This window comes from Penicillium lagena (genome assembly GCF_028827675.1).
Source record: "Penicillium lagena strain IBT 129212 chromosome Unknown utg000001l_segment0_segment0, whole genome shotgun sequence".
Taxonomy (NCBI): Eukaryota; Fungi; Ascomycota; class Eurotiomycetes; order Eurotiales; family Aspergillaceae; genus Penicillium; species Penicillium lagena.
Genome location: NW_026623222.1, coordinates 4090699 through 4108877, shown reverse-complemented (window position 1 = coordinate 4108877; position 18179 = coordinate 4090699). Strand labels below are relative to the sequence as shown.

Genomic DNA, 18179 nt, shown 5'->3' with positions numbered 1-18179 from the left:
AACCCTACATAATATTACGTCCCCTTTTCTTCACTCTCTCCTCCTCCTCCTCTTCTTCTCTCCTCCTTCTCTACACTCTCCTTTCCTCCTCCCACGTTCCCTAACGGCATTGACCACCGCTTCACTCTTTCAGCGGGCATTCATTCACTCCTTTGGACATCACAGCTTGAATTCTGTTCTCTCACCATGAAGGGTGCGATTCTGGCCACCACCGTGGCCTTGATGGGCTCTGCCCTGGCCACGGAAAACGTGCACCGTCGCCACGACGCTCTGCACAACCGCCGTGCGGTTGCCTACACCCCGTCGAGCGGCTCGATCGTGCCCTCCAGCTCCGCTCCGGCTTCGTCGTCGACCCCTCTGTTCTCGACTCCCTACAACCCTGGCGGTCCTGCTGAGGAGACCTGCGGCTGTGTCACGAAGACCATCACCTACCTTGGCTCGCCCACTCTGGCTCCCGTTCCGGAGACCAGCACCGTCAAGCTCACCACCACCATCCAGTCGACTGCGTACAGCACCTACACCGTGACTGTCTCGCCCTCGTCGACTATGGCCCCGAGCCCCGTGGTCACTCTGCCCACTCCCCAAGTGACGACTTTCCCCTCGACCGGTACCTACACCATCCCGGCCACCACCGTCGTGGTGACTGACACCACCACCGTCTGCGGTGCTACCTCGACCTCCGTCCCCAGCGGTACCCACACCATTGGCGGCACCACCACCGTGGTCACCACCGAGACCACCATCACCTGCCCCTATGCCACCGTCAAGCCCTCTGGCAGCACTGTGACCAGCGTCGTTGAGCTGACCACCTACACTTGCCCGGTTGCTGGTACCTACACCGTGGTTCCCGCGACTACCACTGTTGTGTCCAGCCCCACCGTCCTTGTGTGGCCGACTCCCCAGACTATCACCCCGGGTACCTTCACCCAGCCCGAGCAGACCGTTACCGTGGTCGAGACTGACTACACCTATGTCTGCCCCTTCGCTACCTCTGGTTCCTCGACCTCGACCGCCCTGCCTACTAGCGTCGCAGCTGTGTCCACCACTGCTCCCGCTCCCCAGCCCACCAGTGGCTCCGGCGCTCTGACCGGCAATGGCCAGTACGGCATGACCTACTCGCCTTACACCGAGTCCGGTATGTGCAAGACCAAGGACGAGGTCTTCCAGGACATCAAGACCATCCAGGACAAGGGCTTCAACCTCATCCGCATCTACTCCACTGACTGCTCTGGTCTGATGTTCGTTGGTGAGGCTGCTCGTCAGTACGGCATGAACATGATCCTGGGTGTCTACATCGACAACACTGGCACCTCCGGTGCTCAGGAGCAGGTCTCGGCCATCGCCACCTGGGCCGAGTGGGACCTCGTTGAGCTGATCGTCGTCGGTAACGAGGCTGTCCAGAGCGGCTACGCCACCGCCTCGGAGCTGGCTAGCTTCATTGAGTCCTCCACCGCCGTCTTCCGTGCCGCTGGCTGGACCAAGGATGTGACCACCACTGAGCCCGTCGATGTGTGGCAGCAGTACGGTGCCTCCACCCTGTGCGGTGCCGTCGACATTGTTGGTGCCAACATCCACCCCTTCTTCAACTCGGAGACCACCGCCGAGCAGGCCGGTGAGTTTGCCCTGAGCGAGTACAAGCTCCTCCAGAGCATCTGCCCTGGCAAGGACGTCCTGAACCTGGAGACCGGCTGGCCCAACGGCGGTGATGCCAACGGTGCCGCCGTCCCCGGCCCGTCTGAGCAGAACATCGCCATCCACCAGATCGCCAAGTACATCGGCTCCAAGTCGATCTTCTTCTCCTTCTCCAATGATCAGTGGAAGTCTCCCGGTGCCTTCAGCGTTGAGCAGCACTGGGGCTGCGCCGATGTCTTCCAGTAAGCGTCCACGCCTGTGACGGCTTTCTTGCAAAACATGTACAGGAGGAAATTCAGGAGTTCTTTTCTTTTACTTTTCTTGTAAGGGGGCTTGTGTTGTGCTTCGGCTAACCATCCCCTTTCTTTGCTTCTTGGTTTCTCTTGTCCATTAACTTGAATGTCTATGTGGTAGATATACCTTTTTATTTGATGTTGTCTACTGACCTGGTTGCGTCCAACTTCTTTTTTTTTTGCTGTCCTTGTCCATGATCCTGTTCGAGTACATGTTTGTTTTATTTATGCATTTGAGAAATCTTTGCTCCTTGTAAGATCGTATGGTAGACTCAGGGTATACTTCAGGTCATTTTTAAATCGTGCCTGATATCGATGCTGTTGCCTGTTGCTGGCCGTTTGGATCCAGCTTGGCCTTGGTGTCAATTGGCTAGTACCCCTTTTTGCACCCCGTCCTATTTTGACGTGTCAATTTAGATCCTCCATCAAACCATTCACCATGCCCAGCTTCTGCTTGGTGCTGATAATTAGAGTGAACAATGGACAAAGAAGGAAGATGCCTAAATAAGACAACAGAGTAGTGAGGTTCTTTCTTCAACCAGTTAATCCAATGGGTGGGGCCCTCTTACCGTTGACACCGTTCTACCGAATCCAATGACACCTATACAACAGTGGCGTAGACTGAACGCATACAACGAGGTTGCAGAATTACCTCCACACGACGGCAGTGTCGCATGCAAACATTATCTTCCCTTACTCCCTCTATTCAGGCCGTTCCATCGATCATAAAGAGAAGGCAATGTCCATGCTGCAATAACGAAGGCAGTGTGCATGTAATGGAATTGCAGAAATATTTCATACAAATGCACTGAAATATGCCTCTTAGTTTCCCGAAATCCTATTTAAAAAGAATGGAAGAATCAAACATGAAGTCTTCCCCATGACATATTTGTCAAAAATCCAAAAATATTGATGATTAGAATGCATAGAAAGATACACATATCATCCAAGCTCGGAGATTCATTCTAACCTTCTTATCCTGTGAAACCTTAATAAACCAACTTAATTTCATATATGAAGTGACAGGAGTATATCATTGATCCACTCAGAACCAGGAGAAAGCCAAGTTCTTTAAACAAAGGCGGGGGATCGATCCGACTCGGTGTCGAGAGAACTTATCACTGGCATGTCTGGGACACATGAAATATCCGTCAGCACACGTTCAAAGGTATAACTCAAAAGCTCGTCAACTAAAACACGGGAATGCGACTGCTCTTACCCAAGTACTATCGCTGTTCTGTAGACACATTAGGGAAGTACAGCAAGCCGCGTTCGAGGCGGGGTTGGTGATGGCCGGGTCACAGATGTTGCCACCCTAAAGTAATTCGATTGTTTTAGCAATTGTCGTCATCAATGACATAGACCGGTCTTAGGTGGGATGGTTTACACTAAAGCAAATCTCTTGGGTACCCGGCAGGGCGAGAGCAGTGGAGACGATGAAGCCGAGGATGATAGCGAAGGTGCGCATGTTGAACGGGAAATGAAGTGCGAAGTGAATTAACTGTGAAAAGAGAGATCCGATTATCAGAAATTTGAAACAAATATTGAGCTAAACAGCTTTCCAGAAAGTAAGAAGTGTTGTTGGATAGTAGGAGGACGTGTCAATCTTTCGAGTGCAGTGATTGAAAGTCTTGCCGGATTAAAATAGCATAACATACCGAGGAAAGAAGCTGTCAAACTAAATCGATCAAGAACAGGAATATCAGGCCGCGCATTTCCGGGGCATACGAAGTATTTATGGAAATTGCACTCTTCATGATGTCACGGCCAAGCGAGTACAGATCCACTGCGCGATCTGACCGAGAAATAGGGCACAATCAAGTAGTAAAGATCTACAAGGGGCCGTTTTAGGTCGTGTTCAGAACCGGGCCAAGCGCCCACAGTGCAAACGGTTCTTCTAGATTCTATGCCTGGTTGCAGTGGACAAGAAGAGATCCAATGTGGCTAGATCCTGGTGTCCCTTGGCGATAGCCTTGCTGCACTGCTGTACCGCTCGCCCGCTGACGCCTTGCTTTATAAAACAAGTCATAAAAAGGCGTGCATTGCATTCTGACCCGCTTTTTTGAACCGGAGGAAACACGCAAACGGCATAGGAACAGCTTCTTGGTACTCAACGAGCCTGTCAATGACTGTCATAATCAATTGATTTCTGCATTGCCCGACGGCCACCAACTTCCGGAGAGCTCCAGTCCTTGTGCTAGCTGACGTGGAATCGCAAGCCATGTCGCTTGGCGGTAAGGCGTAGAGGATGTTGTGGTGGGTTCTGCGTCCTAGACCTGCCTTGGCATTGAACAAGTGGGTCAGTAGAATGTAAAGGGGCTTTTAGGCAACATCGATGTTTTGTGCATAGGATATAAATTGATATTGTTGACTCCGTTCTCCACTCGAGTATCTGCGATGTGCGTGAGATAGTGGGGTCTTGCGGCCTGAGGTTTCTGTGCACTGGGACGTGTTCCTCACTTATCTCACATAGATAGCCCATTAAAACTTTCCTGGATTCTCTTTGATCCAAGATTCTTCTCAGTCTCTCTTTGCGATCTTCTTCTTACTGCTTCATTACACAGACGACGCAGTTTCAGAATTAAAAGTAGGCTGTCCTTGGTATCGCGAGTTTCCAGCACCTGCCTGCAGCTGAAAAGACGTCCCCATTGGATGTACAGGCGAGGTGTATGCAACCGGTCCTGCAAGGAGATAGGGCGAATCGTATTCGTTCTTCCCATCTTCAATCGATAGGGCTGATAGTGTGACAATTGTGGAATACCATTCATGTGGCACTCTACTGCCTATATACTCCGCATAGGCAAGTACTTGGCTTTCATCTTCGACAAATCCAGATCCAGATCCAGTGACTGCCGAGCTGACGATTCCAAAGACTAAGCCAACGCCGATATACAGGAAGCTCTTAATGCCCTCTGAGGAATCCATCCTCTGTCGAATGGTCGGTCAAGAACGAAGTAAGGGCGCAGTGAAAATATAACAATTTCGACAAGGTAGATCTGTGAGCGGGCATGAAGTTGATTGTCTGTACGCATTAATTACGTGGGGTAGCTGATTAAAGCAACGTGGAAGATCCAATGACATTTCGGAAAGCCAGCCTTGATACTTCGGAATATGCACAAGGACTTCACGAAAATGCGGGGGAATTCTACTTCCGCGGATATCAGAAAGACGATTTTCTATGCAGTTCTTCACTAGTATTTGGATTCCTTGCTTTCACACAGAGAAATCCACATACTATCGATTATCACACGCCTGTGTTTGATATTTTATCCCCGCATCTTGAGAAAGATGTGCGGTTGGTCGCACGACAAGTTGATGTCGTCCTGGGACGCAACATATGTTTGAACCAATCTCAAACCAGGCTCCCCCCCATATAACAAGACGTTTTACCTGGATTAACAAATAGACAAAGAGCAGAAGAATCAAACAGACTTTTGGCTCAGAATAACAAGACCGATTAGAACATCGAAGTTACTTTTACTAAAAAGCATTAAATTACGTGCGTGTGGCTGTAGGTCCGAATTTGTTCGAGACTATGCGGAAGTCTTGACAAATTCAAACATAGTGTACCCGCCCACAGCCGGGTACTGCTTAGCGCCTACTGACTCCTGGCCCGTTTGGCCCCTTCCTGCGCAGTAGACTCAAGAGTGTCTACACTCAAAGCCGCACTAGCATCGCGTCTCATCTGCTTTGGTAGTCGCTTTCGTCGGCCCTTTTTTAAGTAAATATTGGGACGTGGGTATCGCTTGTACTCCGCGCCCTGTTTCCTACCGGGGTGCTGCCAGCTAGCCTCTTAGCAGTTCCGCATAGCAGCATGTGTATAGAGCCTATATCAGGTCAATGAATCAATAACAATAATAACAAAAACAACAATAATGAACGTCCTAAAAACTTTTGTTGTCAACCATTCAAGTTCAAGGGCCAGAATTCACTCAGGCCGCCCGCTTTATCGCGGGCCCCACCTTCAGCCCCTATAAATACTCATTTGGCCTACTCGCCCTAGCCTTGAAAACTTGCTAGGAACTTGAAAAAGCTCGGCGGTTGCTCTGGCCGAGAGCTTTAGCACCATTCAATTTGGCTTCATATTTTCCTACTGAAGCAAGTACGCAATCCTGTCGCTGTCAAACCTGCGCATAACTCAACTCTCCGCCATCAGCTGTGCACCTTGAAAATCAAAACTGTCCGAATCGCATCGTGTCCATTAATATCACCAGACAATTGCAACCTTATCACCATGAGCGGCACAAAAGGCACAAATCTCGCCCAACCAGGGGATTGCTATAACTCGCGCAATACAATGCCGTCGCTGCCTCTTAATATAAAAATTTACAATGAGGCTCCGCTTTATCAACCAAAAAACCCACACACAGATGTGAAAGCGGTTCTGCAATCTTGCTGTTCAAGAACTGTGTGGATTTACTCTGATCCAGATCCATGCACTGCGGTTTGCCAGTCGTCATCTGCCAGCGAGGCAAAGGAAGTGATGTATTGTTTGAACGCAAAAAATATCACACATGGAATTAGTATAGCGGAGACAGGGGCGGGTCACAGTAGATACCAACCACTGAACACAATGGTTTCATTGGCAGTGAGTGTACTGCTTCTCTCAGGGATGTTTTTGTGAAGCAATGGTGTGATCTAGCTATTACGTTATTTGACGAATTCGATGTCTCTTCCTCGTCAATTTTCGGGATTCGGTAGACCTATGAATTTAGCCCAGCAGGGTTGTCGAGTCATTGGAGTGTGGAATGTATCCCCGTACCAATTAGAGACGCAGCACCACCCAGACATAGAACTGGCCAGAGGCCCAGTGCCGGCACTGAATCTTTTGAGTTCTTTGTGGCTACAGCCGCCCGTGCCCAGAGCTCCCTAAAGGATACTTTGGAGATTAAATGGGAACCAGTGCGTAGTGAGAACCTGTAATTGCCAAGCCCCAGGAGAGAAAGGAGGAAGGGGACCTTGTCTAGAATTCCATACTTCGTGGAGAATATGACTGGGACTACGTGAGTCTGACGATATAGATAGACAACATGTTTCGTGTGCTCTGAGCATCAAAACCCCACTCAGTGGAAATTAAAATATGTGGTATGTACAGGCATCAAATAACTGGATCAAGCTGTGGGAATACCTACATGAGGTCTTTTGCACCGCATCTCTAATGTAAATCCGCACAAGTCTTCGGATACTGCATGGCATGCATAATCCGCTGCTTCAATCTATCACCATCCACTTGAAAGACATAGTTTACCTGACGGATTCCTGGAGGAGAGAGTGCCTTCTGATAGACATGAATATTGCCATAATTAGGACTTCCGTAAGATGTATCCACATCGAGATAAACTGGAGGGCAAGTAGTCAGATAGAGAGGACACTTATGGCATAAGTAGGGCTGACCTGAGGTTTGGTTGGTGGCAAGTGAAGGGTCAGCCATGAGAGCCGCCGCCGTTTCGTCCCAGAAAGGGAACGATGGGTCGTAGTACTTGTAGAAGAGCTCGGTGTAGGGATTGCGGACTTTAATCAGGTCTTTCATAAACTCTTTGTCGGGGAATACTTGGTTGGCAACGTTCCCGGTGATGGTGATCTGCGGGAAGTCTGCAGTGAGAGCTATCTTGGAGGCTTCTGGATCAATCATGAGGTTGATCTGACAATTTGCCTGGTTTAGTAGACGTAGATTTGCCACATGGGATTTGACTTACATCAGATTGAAGATCTGCCTGCAGGACACTTCCCGTAGTCTGGAGCATGTTATCATCGACGTAGCCGCCCATGATGACCAAGTCTTTGGCAAGTGAGGCAAATTCCGGATCCATGCGTACCGCCAGCGCGACGTTCGTCAGGGACCCGGCAGAGTAAATAGACACCTTGCCAGGATACTTGCGAACCATTTCTACCATGAAATTGGCCGCCGATGTCGAATTAATGGGCCTGCCCTTAGGGAAGCCTTCCTTGAATGCAGCCTTCACAATTCGGTTTGGGTCGCCAGAAGTAGGATCATTGCCTTCAGCGTCGAGTGTCTGATTCTCGGGTGCGAATGCTCCCTGCCAGGGGAGATCACCGTGGATTGCCTCCCATGCATGGAACCGATGCGGCGTGTTCAGCAATGGCCAGGTCGCCCCAGGATAGACGGGGATGCAGCTCAGGTTCCCGACCTCCAGCGTGGCGACAGCATGTAATGCAACCTGAGGCTGCCAAGTGTTTGCCGTGTCTAGGGGTTGCCATAAGATACTCGCAAATTTCGTGCTTGAAAGGTAAATGAAGAACTTACCAGAAGCCAACGCCAGAACATCTACACCACCGTCTAGGGCAATCAAGAATGGCGCAAATCCGGCCGTATTCCAGTCATTATCCATGATAGCATAGTGCTTCTCTGCCTTGGGCAACGCGAGCCCCCCGGAAACAAACAGGAAAAGAGAGCTGCAGAGCAGAGGCACGGAAGTTGTCCAGCACATAATTTACTGCAGCTCTATGCTTGTTGGTCTCGAATTCAAACAATTACTTCTGCGTGAGCACTCCCATTTTGCACACCGGCAGATCTTTTATATCGCTCCAACATCCCCAGAGCGTATGCTATATCGGCCTGTGCCGACTATGTGAATATTGTTGACATCAATATTCCCCCACAAAAACCCGCTACCCCCCGCATCGACTTAACCGAACGGGAGAGACACTGGCTCGAATTTCCCAGAGAGAGGCGAAGCTGAATCTGCAGTGACTGGCTCCAATTTTGCACTGGTTCCCGTTTCCTCTCGTGGGTCCGAGCAGAACTCAAAATTCGTACCAAAACGGGCGACATAGGCTACGTCGGGGCCCGATCAGGCTTAGCGCTCGGACTCTCCCCAGATTTGCCGCCACGCGACTCGTCGGTTTCTGGGGACTCGGCAGGCCGAGACGGGGGGTGTCAAGCCACACAAAGTTTCTCTTTGTCACGGCTACTTTTTTTGCGGAGGCCCTTTTTTTTTAAGGAAAGAATATATATGGGGTAGATGTCGCTCGTATTCTTGTAGATTTCCTCAACTCCCCCTCGGACTTGGTTGCTGGCATAAAGGCCTGAACTTTCTTTTCTTCACTTCCACCATGGCGGACCGATCATTGTCCGTGGACTTGGAGTCCTCTCCTCGCATGCAGCTGGTCAAAAAGTCCAGGTGGCAATCGATCTTCGAGAACCCCAAAGTGCTCTTCATTGCCTTTTTCGCCTCGTCAGTCTCGCATATATTATTGATTCTCACCGTTCTATGCTAATTAAGTGCTAGGTTTGGCGGGTTCGAATATGGCTACCAGCAGGGTGTTCTTGGACAGTCCCTGGTGATGTACCGGTTCACTCACAACTTCCCGTCCGTGGTAGCATCGTCCACCGCAACTGGGTGGTTAACCTCTGTTTTGCAACTGGGAGGAATCTTAGGGTCTCTGTCCGCAGGTATTCTGGGAGAAATATTTTCTCGAAAGTACACCATGTTTTTCGCGTGCTGCTGGGTCATCCTTGGTAGCTATCTATATGTTGGTGCATCGGCCGGTAACGCGTCTTTGCTTTATGCTGGGCGTTTCTTCACCGGGTTGGGCGTCGGTCTGTTCAGTGGTGTCGGGCCTCTCTACAACGCCGAACTGGCTGCCCCAGAGATGCGCGGCTTGCTTGTCTCGTTCTATCAGTTCGCAACTATTCTCGGCATCATGCTCTCTTTCTGGTGCGGCTACGGCAGCAACTATATCGGCGGAACGGGAGAGACGCAGTCCGATCTCGCCTGGCGTCTACCCTCCATCGTCCAGGGGATTCCGGCCGTTTGCTTGGCATGTGGAATCTGGTTCATGCCTTTCTCACCCCGGTGGTTGGTTAAGCAGGGCCGCGACGAAGAAGCTCAGTCCACGCTGGCTTGGATGCGCAAGCTCCCTGTCGAGCATGAGCTGGTTCAGGTTGAGTACCTCGAAATCAAAGCAGAGGCACTATTTGAAGAGCGTGCATTTGCCAAAGCCTCACCTAAGCTTGCGGAGAAGGAGCGCCAAAACGTTTTCATGAATCAGATCGCCCAGTATTCCAACTGCGTTCGCTCGATGGACAACTTCAAGCGTGTGGCTACGGCTTGGTTGATCATGTTCTTCCAGCAGTGGAGCGGTATCGATGCCAGTAAGTGTTGTGTATCCGGATCCTAGGTATACTGGCTAACAGAACTAGTTATTTACTACGCGTCCGATGTGTTCAAGAGTCTTGGATTGACTAGTGGCACCATCGCCCTCTTGGCCACGGGCGTCACGGGTGTCGTTTTCATTGTTAGCACTGTTCCGGGAATGGTAAGTAGTAGGACTGTTTTTTGGAAGGCTATTTAGCTAACGAAACACAGCTGGTCATCGACAAAATCGGCCGCAAGCCTATGCTGCTCGCTGGGTCGGCTCTGATGTGTTCCACCATGATCATTGTCGGAATTATCGTCGCGAAATTCCAACATGACTGGCCCTCTCATGTTGCTGCTGGCTGGACCGCCGTTGGTATGTGATGCTTCGAGAGAGAAGGAATGAAGAAATCTAACATTAAAATAGCGCTTATCTGGGTATACATCGGGAGCTTCGGAGCCACCTGGGGCCCTGTGTCGTGGACTCTGGTTTCCGAAATTTTCCCACTCTCTATTCGTGCCAAAGGTGCCTCGATCGGCGCATCCAGCAACTGGATCAACAACTTTGCCATCGCATTCTTTGTACCTCCCATGCTTGAACACTGGCAGTGGGGAACCTATATCTTTTTCGCTGTCTTCCTTATGGGCGGCATTGTTTGGGTTTGGTTCTTCTTGCCAGAGACCAAGAATACTACCCTGGAGGAGATGGACCGGGTATTCGGAAGCCATTCGGGAGAGGAAGATGCCGAGCTTTTGCGGGATGCCCAGCGCGAGGTTGGCCTGACTGCTTTTGTTGAGAGGATGGGCATGGCCACCGGGCGTGAGGTCGATTCCAAGGAGCCCGGTGAGCAACTCGTCGAGAAGGTCTGAAAGACATTCTCTAGCATACCGAATGCATGAATAGTAGGAGTTGGAGTTAGGAATGGGCAAGGGAATTGTACCTCGTTCGAATTCAAAAGATAGTTAGTTAGCTAATAGTCTGCTTGCACCTAGTGCATTTTGTTCATTAATTTCTTTTATCTCTTGACCTTTTTTGGGTGTAGAACTTGTTTGTACTTGTAGTATTTCGGGATAACCAGTTTTCTAGATGACCCCGGAGTGCCTTGGTCGATCAACATCGGGTGGCGTTTAAAGAGAGAAAATTCGCCGCAGATCCATCGCCATCCACCTTATTATGGACCACATTCTGTCTCCAGGCAAACCTCGGGTTGACTGTCCCGATCTGACCCAACCAAAGATCCCGCGCCCCACGTGGCCCCCCAGTCGGCCACCTCCGGTCAACTTCCGACTCAGAATCTTTTTTTACAAAAAGGGGAGCATGGAGCCTCCACCCTGTCTTTTCGGCCCACTTCTCACACTCTTCACTATGTCAGCCTGAACCTCCAACTCAATATGCCCAGGAAACCCACCCCGGCTGGCAAGCAACGAGTACGCACGGGATGCTTAACCTGTCGTAAAAGAAGAAGAAAATGTGAGACACGAGTAACTAATTGAATCACGCGGAAATGGAGCTTACATCTGTATCTAGGTGACGAGCAGAAGCCGCGCTGTGCGAATTGTGAGGTGAAAGGGTTCACCTGTAAATATGGCACCGACCTGTCTTTTGTGCCGCCGCAGTCCGGGCTGGTCTCGGGCGGAAGCCAGGCCTACACCAACATCACAGTAAGCAGGATAGCCTACGTGGAGCTAGCAGCTGAGATTGATTATTGCATCTAGTTCGTGGACGAAACTCCTTTAGCAGCCAACCAGACCGCGAACAAGGAGACGGTCAAAGATCAACAGCCACCACCACAGCCAGGCCCTAATGATATACAAGACCTTCAAAATGCCAGCGACATACCAGGATCGCCCCCTGCTGAAGTGCAAGATCTTTTCATGCCCGACGCTCTTGACGATGCTTCTGCAGGACCGTCGATTATACAGAATGTGCCTAGTCTACTCATCGGCGACCAAGAACGACAGGCACGAGATACTCGCCTCCTAAACAGTCCCGTGCATCCGACCTACGCTATTTCTGAATTCAGTGACCAGCAAGGAATCCTGTCTTCACCGAGCGCGGGCGGCAGTCATGAAACAGCGTTATTGAGACATTTCCGCTACCACATTTCCCCATGGATTGATGTGGGAGATCCCAGCTGTACTTTTGGACTGCAGACCCTGCTTCTTTCTCGAACCAACAGGCCGGTCCAGGCCGCCATTCTGGCCCTTTCAGCTGCGCAAAGACTCGCTATTTCTTCATTTACAAACAATCAAGATCTGGAGTACGGGCCCAAGTTTCGAAAGGAAGCTGAGGCTAGTCTGATGATCGAGCCTGAGTCGAGTAGACATGCTGGCCGTGCTCTCCTCATTCTCCAAGACTTCCTTGCGGCAGGCCCTCAAAAATGGAGAGACTTATTCATACATCTAAGAGGGGTTTATGATGGCTTTACGTTTCTTTCTCCTCTGGGAGATGCTCTCGGAGAGTCGCTTTTTTGGCTATATTTCCGACTAGGTGCGTGAGGGATTTGATGGTTTGTTTCGGGAGAGGAGACTAACTTGGAAGTTTCGTCCTGCAGATCTGGCAGCCTCAATTATGTCTTTACAACCACCGATTCTGCCCTTTCGCTCTTTCTTGCGACGGGATGGCTCACCTATACACTCTTTGCCGCAGCCACCACCGCAATCCCACTCCGTACACCGAGTATATAAGCACGTTTTATGTCTTTTGGGCCATTGTCTCGCCTTGATCTACGGAGGCCCAGAAGCGGCCACTCCAGTAGCCGCAGGTTCGCCCGAGTTATCCGCATTTCCTTCCTTACGCCAATCCCATTTTCTGTCCCAGTGGACATTCCTCTGGTCAGATTGCCAGAAATGGTATAACGACCGACCGGTGGATGCACAGCAGATTGTAGACATCCGCGGCGGCGAGGCCGACAAAATCGACCCAGAACACTGCTCGTCTTTCCCTATCCTCATCTACACCACTCCACTTGCCCTTGCAGCCAATATTGTGTATCATATCACGTCCCTCCTATTGCTCACTCATAAACCACGGCTTTTAAAGTCCCTCCCAGGACCACGATGCATCACTTCGCATATCTGGCACGCACAGTCAATCGCGGGTATCGCTGCTAGCAATGACTCGCCAGAACAATGGGATCCTATCCTTGTTGCTAGTCTTCTGCTGATAGCGCGCGAGATGACACACGAGTCTCAGCAGGCAGTACTGCTTGAACGACTACACAGAATCACCACGACAACAGGGATCAATCTGGAATTCGAGATCGAGGCGCTGAAGTCCAATTGGAATATGGCACGCTACGATGAGGATGCTGAGGATGAAGTAGGGTAACTCTATTATTCTATCAACATAATTTAACAAAACGCCGTTCCCAATGGCCCATTTCAACGCTATGTTATGCCTATCTTGCCCTAAAATTCATGCGCAAAAGGAATACTCATCATAGCACCTCGTCGTTGCACGCACTTTGCAGCAGCAGCATTTGCTTTTTCAACGGCGGTTTCAATCTCGGCGTCGAAAGCAGTCAAGTCCAGGCCCTTGACTAGAAAACGTGCAACCGCCGCTGAAAAGTATCCGACGAAGGTATCTCCGGCTGCGGTGGTATCTACGACCTTGGCAACCTTTACGCCCTTCACGACGCCGCGCTTCCCAGCGCAAGTGGAGAAATACACACCCTTAGCCCCGAGTGTGATTAACACAATCTGAACCCCAGCGAGCTCATGGAAAGGCAGAGCCAGCTCTTCGGGATTCAAGCTCGCTTGTTCTGCGATGTGATCCGCATCACCCACAGGAAGACCAGCGATAGTGCGTGACATCTGCACAGCCTCGGTTTCATTCATCACAAGCACCGCCGTCCCTTGTAACGAATCGAGAGGGATCCCCTCTGGGAACACAGGTGCCGGGTTGAAGATAACATTCGTGCTCGAGGAACTGCGATTGAAATATTCCAAGAGGCCCAGTACCGTCTGCCTCGGGATCTCACCCTGCATCACCACCACACCAGGCTTGGGTTGTTGATGCTCGACTGCTGTGATGATCTGCGGAATGTCGCTCATCATCCCAGCATGGTTGGCACCCGGCACGACTAGGATGCGATTTTCTCCTCCGACACTTTCTTCAACGATAATGCTGGCTGATCCCGTTTGCGCTGTCTTTGACATCTCAATGCCTTCTGTCCTTATGCCCGACGCTTCCAATGCCGGCCGCACAAGCGTCGAGTAGTAAACGTCATCGGCTCCGACTGCTCCGATCATGCTGACGGATACATCCTGGGTCTCTTGTGTCACGAACGATGCACGCCCGCATGCGACTGCTTGGTTGCCGCCTTTGCCGCCAGCTGTAACAGAGAGGGATGTTGCGGTAAGGGTTTCGCCTGGTCCTGGGCAACGGGGCGTGGAGGTGACGAAGTCGATATTCAGAGAGCCGATCACGCAGATGTGAGGCTTTGAAAGTGTCGTGTTGGGCGAAACTGTGTCTTTGATACCCATGTTGATAGGTGCAGCTCGTACTGCTTGTCCTGGAAGCAAGGAATCGGATTGGTAAACAGCCGCTGAAATGGAGGGCACAAATTGTTCAATCGAGAGAATGTTGTACAGGCTGAGATTAAACGCAGCGAGAGCAGATATTTCAATGCAATTTACTTATCGGTGATAGCGTTGCCACTACCTTTTCAGGATCTAGGTGTAGTCGAGTCGGATTGTTGTGTCCCAATCAGGTAAACCGAGCCTACAGTCCACAAACCAGGAATCGCGAGATCCACTTCCATATCAATTGCGATCCACTCTCAAGGCGATTTCAATGCTCACAAGTTAAAAACAAATGATATCATTGCAATAATGTTGTTTTTTTTCTTTAACTGATCGGAATCCCGAGCCTGATGAAAACTAATTCCGGGCAATTGAAATCGAGACTGTCTCCACTTCCACAAAATCTTACTTGCCGGTGACTTCTATCATTTCTTACACGCCTTTCAATTTTTAAGCTTAACTTTTCAAGATATTTCAAGATTTTTCTTCTATCACTGGACTATCGCATCATGTTTTCCACAACCCACTTGCAGCGAAAGCTTTTTTGAGCACCTTCGTCTTCAACGGCCTCCGGCGCATACTTTCCTCCAGAGCCTCCGTCAACGGCGTATGGACAATCTGCCGTTGTGCTCTCTCAGGCCAAATATACGCTCTAGGATACGTTCTAGACTCCCATTCCCGTACAGACTCGTCCCAGCCACGCGGACGCACAAAAGAAACCGACCTCTGAACATGTACATTCCGCAAACCCAGAACAGAGCTCCAAGATGACAAGAGGCCAATATCGATCTCGATATCCACAAGCCCAGTGCATTCTAGCATAGATCTCCAAGATAATGGTGGAGGCATCCATACTAGTCGTTCAGGTTCGTGCTCGTCTTCAGTATACGGCATGATCGTCATGTACCGGATCCACGACTTGATGTGCGGCCGAACAATTCTCAGTAAGCCTGTCAGCTGGCCGGGATGCTCGAAGCAAAACCAGTTCTCATTCCAGAAGACATAAGCCGCCTCGTCGTGAATCCGCTTGTTGACCAGCAACACGTCTAGATTCTCGCGTCGAGTGCAAATACATGGAAGAAGTTTCAGAGCAGGGTCTAAACGGTCCATTTTGCGTCCTACCACATCCCAGTGGCATGTATCACATAAGAATGGATTTAGCAATGGTCGTGCCCATTTGCTCCGCAAAGGTGATTCGTAGATTGTGGCTAGATTTGCGCACAGGTGACCCCATGGATAGTTCAGGCATTTTGCACACAGCGAACCCTTCCAACTTGATATCTGATCGGGGGCTGGTCCTGGGTAGAGCGAGTTGTTTTGCGTGCATTGGTTTCTATGGAGCATATTGAATTTGCGTGGCTGGACTAACAGGAGACGCCAGATGTGGCTTCTGATTTCGGAGGGTAGAGCGAAAAATCTGGCCAGGAAGCATTGTTGTTAAGACATGCTTATAGATGACCAGTAGGAGATGGCCTCACCTGTCAATAAAACTTGTGTCTTTTAGCTTCGCTGCCTGTGTCTCCCACTCTGGGCGAAGTGGTTGATGCTTGAGTCTGGCCTTTTGTACATTCTTCGGTTTCGAGCGGTAGTGTAGTTGTTGACGTGGATCGCTGGTGAAAGGTAATATAACAACGGCAGAATCGCATCTGTTCGGAGATCCTTTGCGCCTGTGTTTAGCCATAGCGGCCAAAGGAGACTGGCCGCCCAGAATAATACGAATATGGAGAACACAGTTAAAATATTTTTAGAGACTCAATATTGAGTATATAATCCCAACCGACACAGCAAAATCGATCTCTCTCGTTAGATTCAACAGTGGAACCGTGGAGATCAGTTACTTGGTGATTCTTCTTATGGGGGAACCAGGCTCGCCCCAATACTGCAGAGACAAAGCATGCAACTCCGCCACCCGCGAGGCAGGAAGCCAGCTCTGAGTCATGGGATGACGGGTAACTCCTGATCACAGCCTTTCAATTCAAGATCCGACCAATCCGAGTATAGTTTTTTGTTGTGACACTTTAATCTTGCTCAGCCCTCCATGGTGGCCTGGAAACCTTATTTCGTGCACTGCCTTGGTGGGCAGAGCATCTCCGAGGCACCACTTCTCAGGGCTTTCGAGGAAGCTTGACCATGAGAACCGCGTCTTGGCCATTGGATATATTCTCCGACATGAGGCGGTTATAATGATGCGCACCAAATTGCAATCGGGGAGCCTAAAGCAGGAGTGATTGTACCTTATTGACTCATGTGGCTTTGCTTCGTGCACTCCCCACTACGAATGTGGGGTTGCCTACGCAAAACGGCCCTTTTCTTCAATTCTTCCTCGAATGGATCCCTCTAACGAAATGGCCGCAAATACCGCAGAAAAGGACGAAATCCGCGAGCAAATCGCGCAAGAGCTTTTGCAAACCTCGTTCGCATGCTCTTCCCTCTGTCGCTTATCCGGCGGCACCGCCAATTTCGTCTACCGCGGCACACCCTCCTCGGCGTCCCCAGATTCCATCATCATTAAGCATACTAAGGATTATGTGGCTTCCAATCGGGATTTCAAGCTTGATGCGAAGCGTTGTGTTAGTTTAAATGCCATTCGGAGAGAGTAGAAGATGTAGTTTTGCTAACTTGAACTTAGCATTTTGAAGAAGCCATCCTCCAAGCACTCGATGGTGGTCTGCTGTCCTTCTCTCAGGGAAACATCACGGTCAAAACACCACGGGTCTTCCATTTTGATCGAGAAACAAACACGCAAGTTCTGGAGGATCTCCCCAATTCCCTCGATCTGAAACATTTTCTCCTCTCCGAGCTAGCGCAGGACGTGTCAGAGTCCTCGGCGCGTTCGCTTGGTTGCTCCCTAGGATCCTGGCTACGATCGTTCCACGAATGGGGAACCAAGCCGGAACAGAAGGAGACCAGGGATTTGATCAATCAGAATGGGACAATGAAAGATCTGAAGTTCTACGTTAACTATTCCATGCTGTTGGACACTATTGCGAACTTCCCGGACATCCTAGAAGAGAGTCGAGGCGTTTTTGAGGAAGTTCACAAATTTGCGGCAGCAGAGCTGAAGAAAGATGATCAGGATGATGAATACGGACTTATCCACGGCGATTTTTGGACTGGAAAGTAGGTTCTCACAGAGATCGATTCCTATCCAACCTTGAGAGTCGGTGGTGCTAACGTGATTATTGTCAGCCTGCTCATCCCGAACGCACCGCTTGTTGACCAGTCCAAAGCAACGTTGTTCATCATTGACTGGGAACTGACGCAAATCGGGAGCCGAGCATTGGATCTGGGCCAGATGATTGCCGAATTATACGAAACAAAGCTCTTCAAAGAGGTAGACTGTGGGATGTGGGTTATTGAAGGATTCTTGGAAGGATACGGGCCTCTTAGCGACAAAATGGCATTTCGGACTGCGATCCACGTCGGGGTTCACTTGGTTTGCTGGGGAAGTAGAGTGTCTGGATGGGGCAATCAGCAGCAAATCGAGGAGGTTGTGAAGGTGGGTAGAAACCTTATTGTGCAAGGGTGGATGGAGAGCAAGGCATGGTTCGAAGGGAGCAGTCTGAAATGCCTCTTCGAGCGCTTTGCGCGCGAAATGCCACGGTAAATGCCGACCCTTTGAGGTTTG

The 18179-nt window shown here is 50.2% G+C and overlaps 7 protein-coding genes across 7 annotated transcripts; 4 read left to right on the top strand and 3 right to left on the bottom strand.

The window, feature by feature from the left end:
* Positions 1 to 186: 186 nt before the first annotated feature.
* Positions 187 to 1878, top strand: btgE (putative cell wall glucanase (Scw11); the record flags this gene model as incomplete). The annotated part of the gene is made up of 1 exon (XM_056973729.1): positions 187 to 1878. The coding sequence occupies one exon, from the start codon at positions 187 to 189 to the stop codon at positions 1876 to 1878; it is 1692 nt and encodes a 563-aa protein (XP_056838846.1).
* A 5202-nt stretch (positions 1879 to 7080) lies between these two features.
* N7510_001801 (uncharacterized protein) lies at positions 7081 to 8374 on the bottom strand (the record flags this gene model as incomplete). Its single annotated transcript, XM_056973728.1, has 4 exons — positions 7081 to 7265; positions 7320 to 7578; positions 7622 to 8130; positions 8191 to 8374. The coding sequence occupies 4 exons, from the start codon at positions 8372 to 8374 to the stop codon at positions 7081 to 7083; spliced, it is 1137 nt and encodes a 378-aa protein (XP_056838845.1).
* Positions 8375 to 8999: 625 nt separating this feature from the next.
* Positions 9000 to 10894, top strand: N7510_001800 (sugar porter family MFS transporter; the record flags this gene model as incomplete). The annotated part of the gene is made up of 5 exons (XM_056973727.1): positions 9000 to 9121; positions 9176 to 10041; positions 10090 to 10205; positions 10256 to 10400; positions 10452 to 10894. 5 exons carry the CDS (start codon positions 9000 to 9002, stop codon positions 10892 to 10894), a joined length of 1692 nt encoding a protein of 563 aa, XP_056838844.1.
* A 522-nt stretch (positions 10895 to 11416) lies between these two features.
* Positions 11417 to 13355, top strand: N7510_001799 (uncharacterized protein; the record flags this gene model as incomplete). The annotated part of the gene is made up of 4 exons (XM_056973726.1): positions 11417 to 11477; positions 11553 to 11686; positions 11741 to 12515; positions 12580 to 13355. 4 exons carry the CDS (start codon positions 11417 to 11419, stop codon positions 13353 to 13355), a joined length of 1746 nt encoding a protein of 581 aa, XP_056838843.1.
* An 80-nt stretch (positions 13356 to 13435) lies between these two features.
* Positions 13436 to 14512, bottom strand: N7510_001798 (ribokinase; the record flags this gene model as incomplete). Its single annotated transcript, XM_056973725.1, has 1 exon — positions 13436 to 14512. The coding sequence occupies one exon, from the start codon at positions 14510 to 14512 to the stop codon at positions 13436 to 13438; it is 1077 nt and encodes a 358-aa protein (XP_056838842.1).
* Positions 14513 to 15058: 546 nt separating this feature from the next.
* On the bottom strand, positions 15059 to 15661 carry N7510_001797 (uncharacterized protein; the record flags this gene model as incomplete). The annotated part of the gene is made up of 1 exon (XM_056973724.1): positions 15059 to 15661. The coding sequence occupies one exon, from the start codon at positions 15659 to 15661 to the stop codon at positions 15059 to 15061; it is 603 nt and encodes a 200-aa protein (XP_056838841.1).
* Positions 15662 to 16896: 1235 nt separating this feature from the next.
* Positions 16897 to 18158, top strand: N7510_001796 (uncharacterized protein; the record flags this gene model as incomplete). The annotated part of the gene is made up of 3 exons (XM_056973723.1): positions 16897 to 17121; positions 17181 to 17671; positions 17711 to 18158. 3 exons carry the CDS (start codon positions 16897 to 16899, stop codon positions 18156 to 18158), a joined length of 1164 nt encoding a protein of 387 aa, XP_056838840.1.
* Between the last annotated feature and the right edge of the window lie 21 nt (positions 18159 to 18179).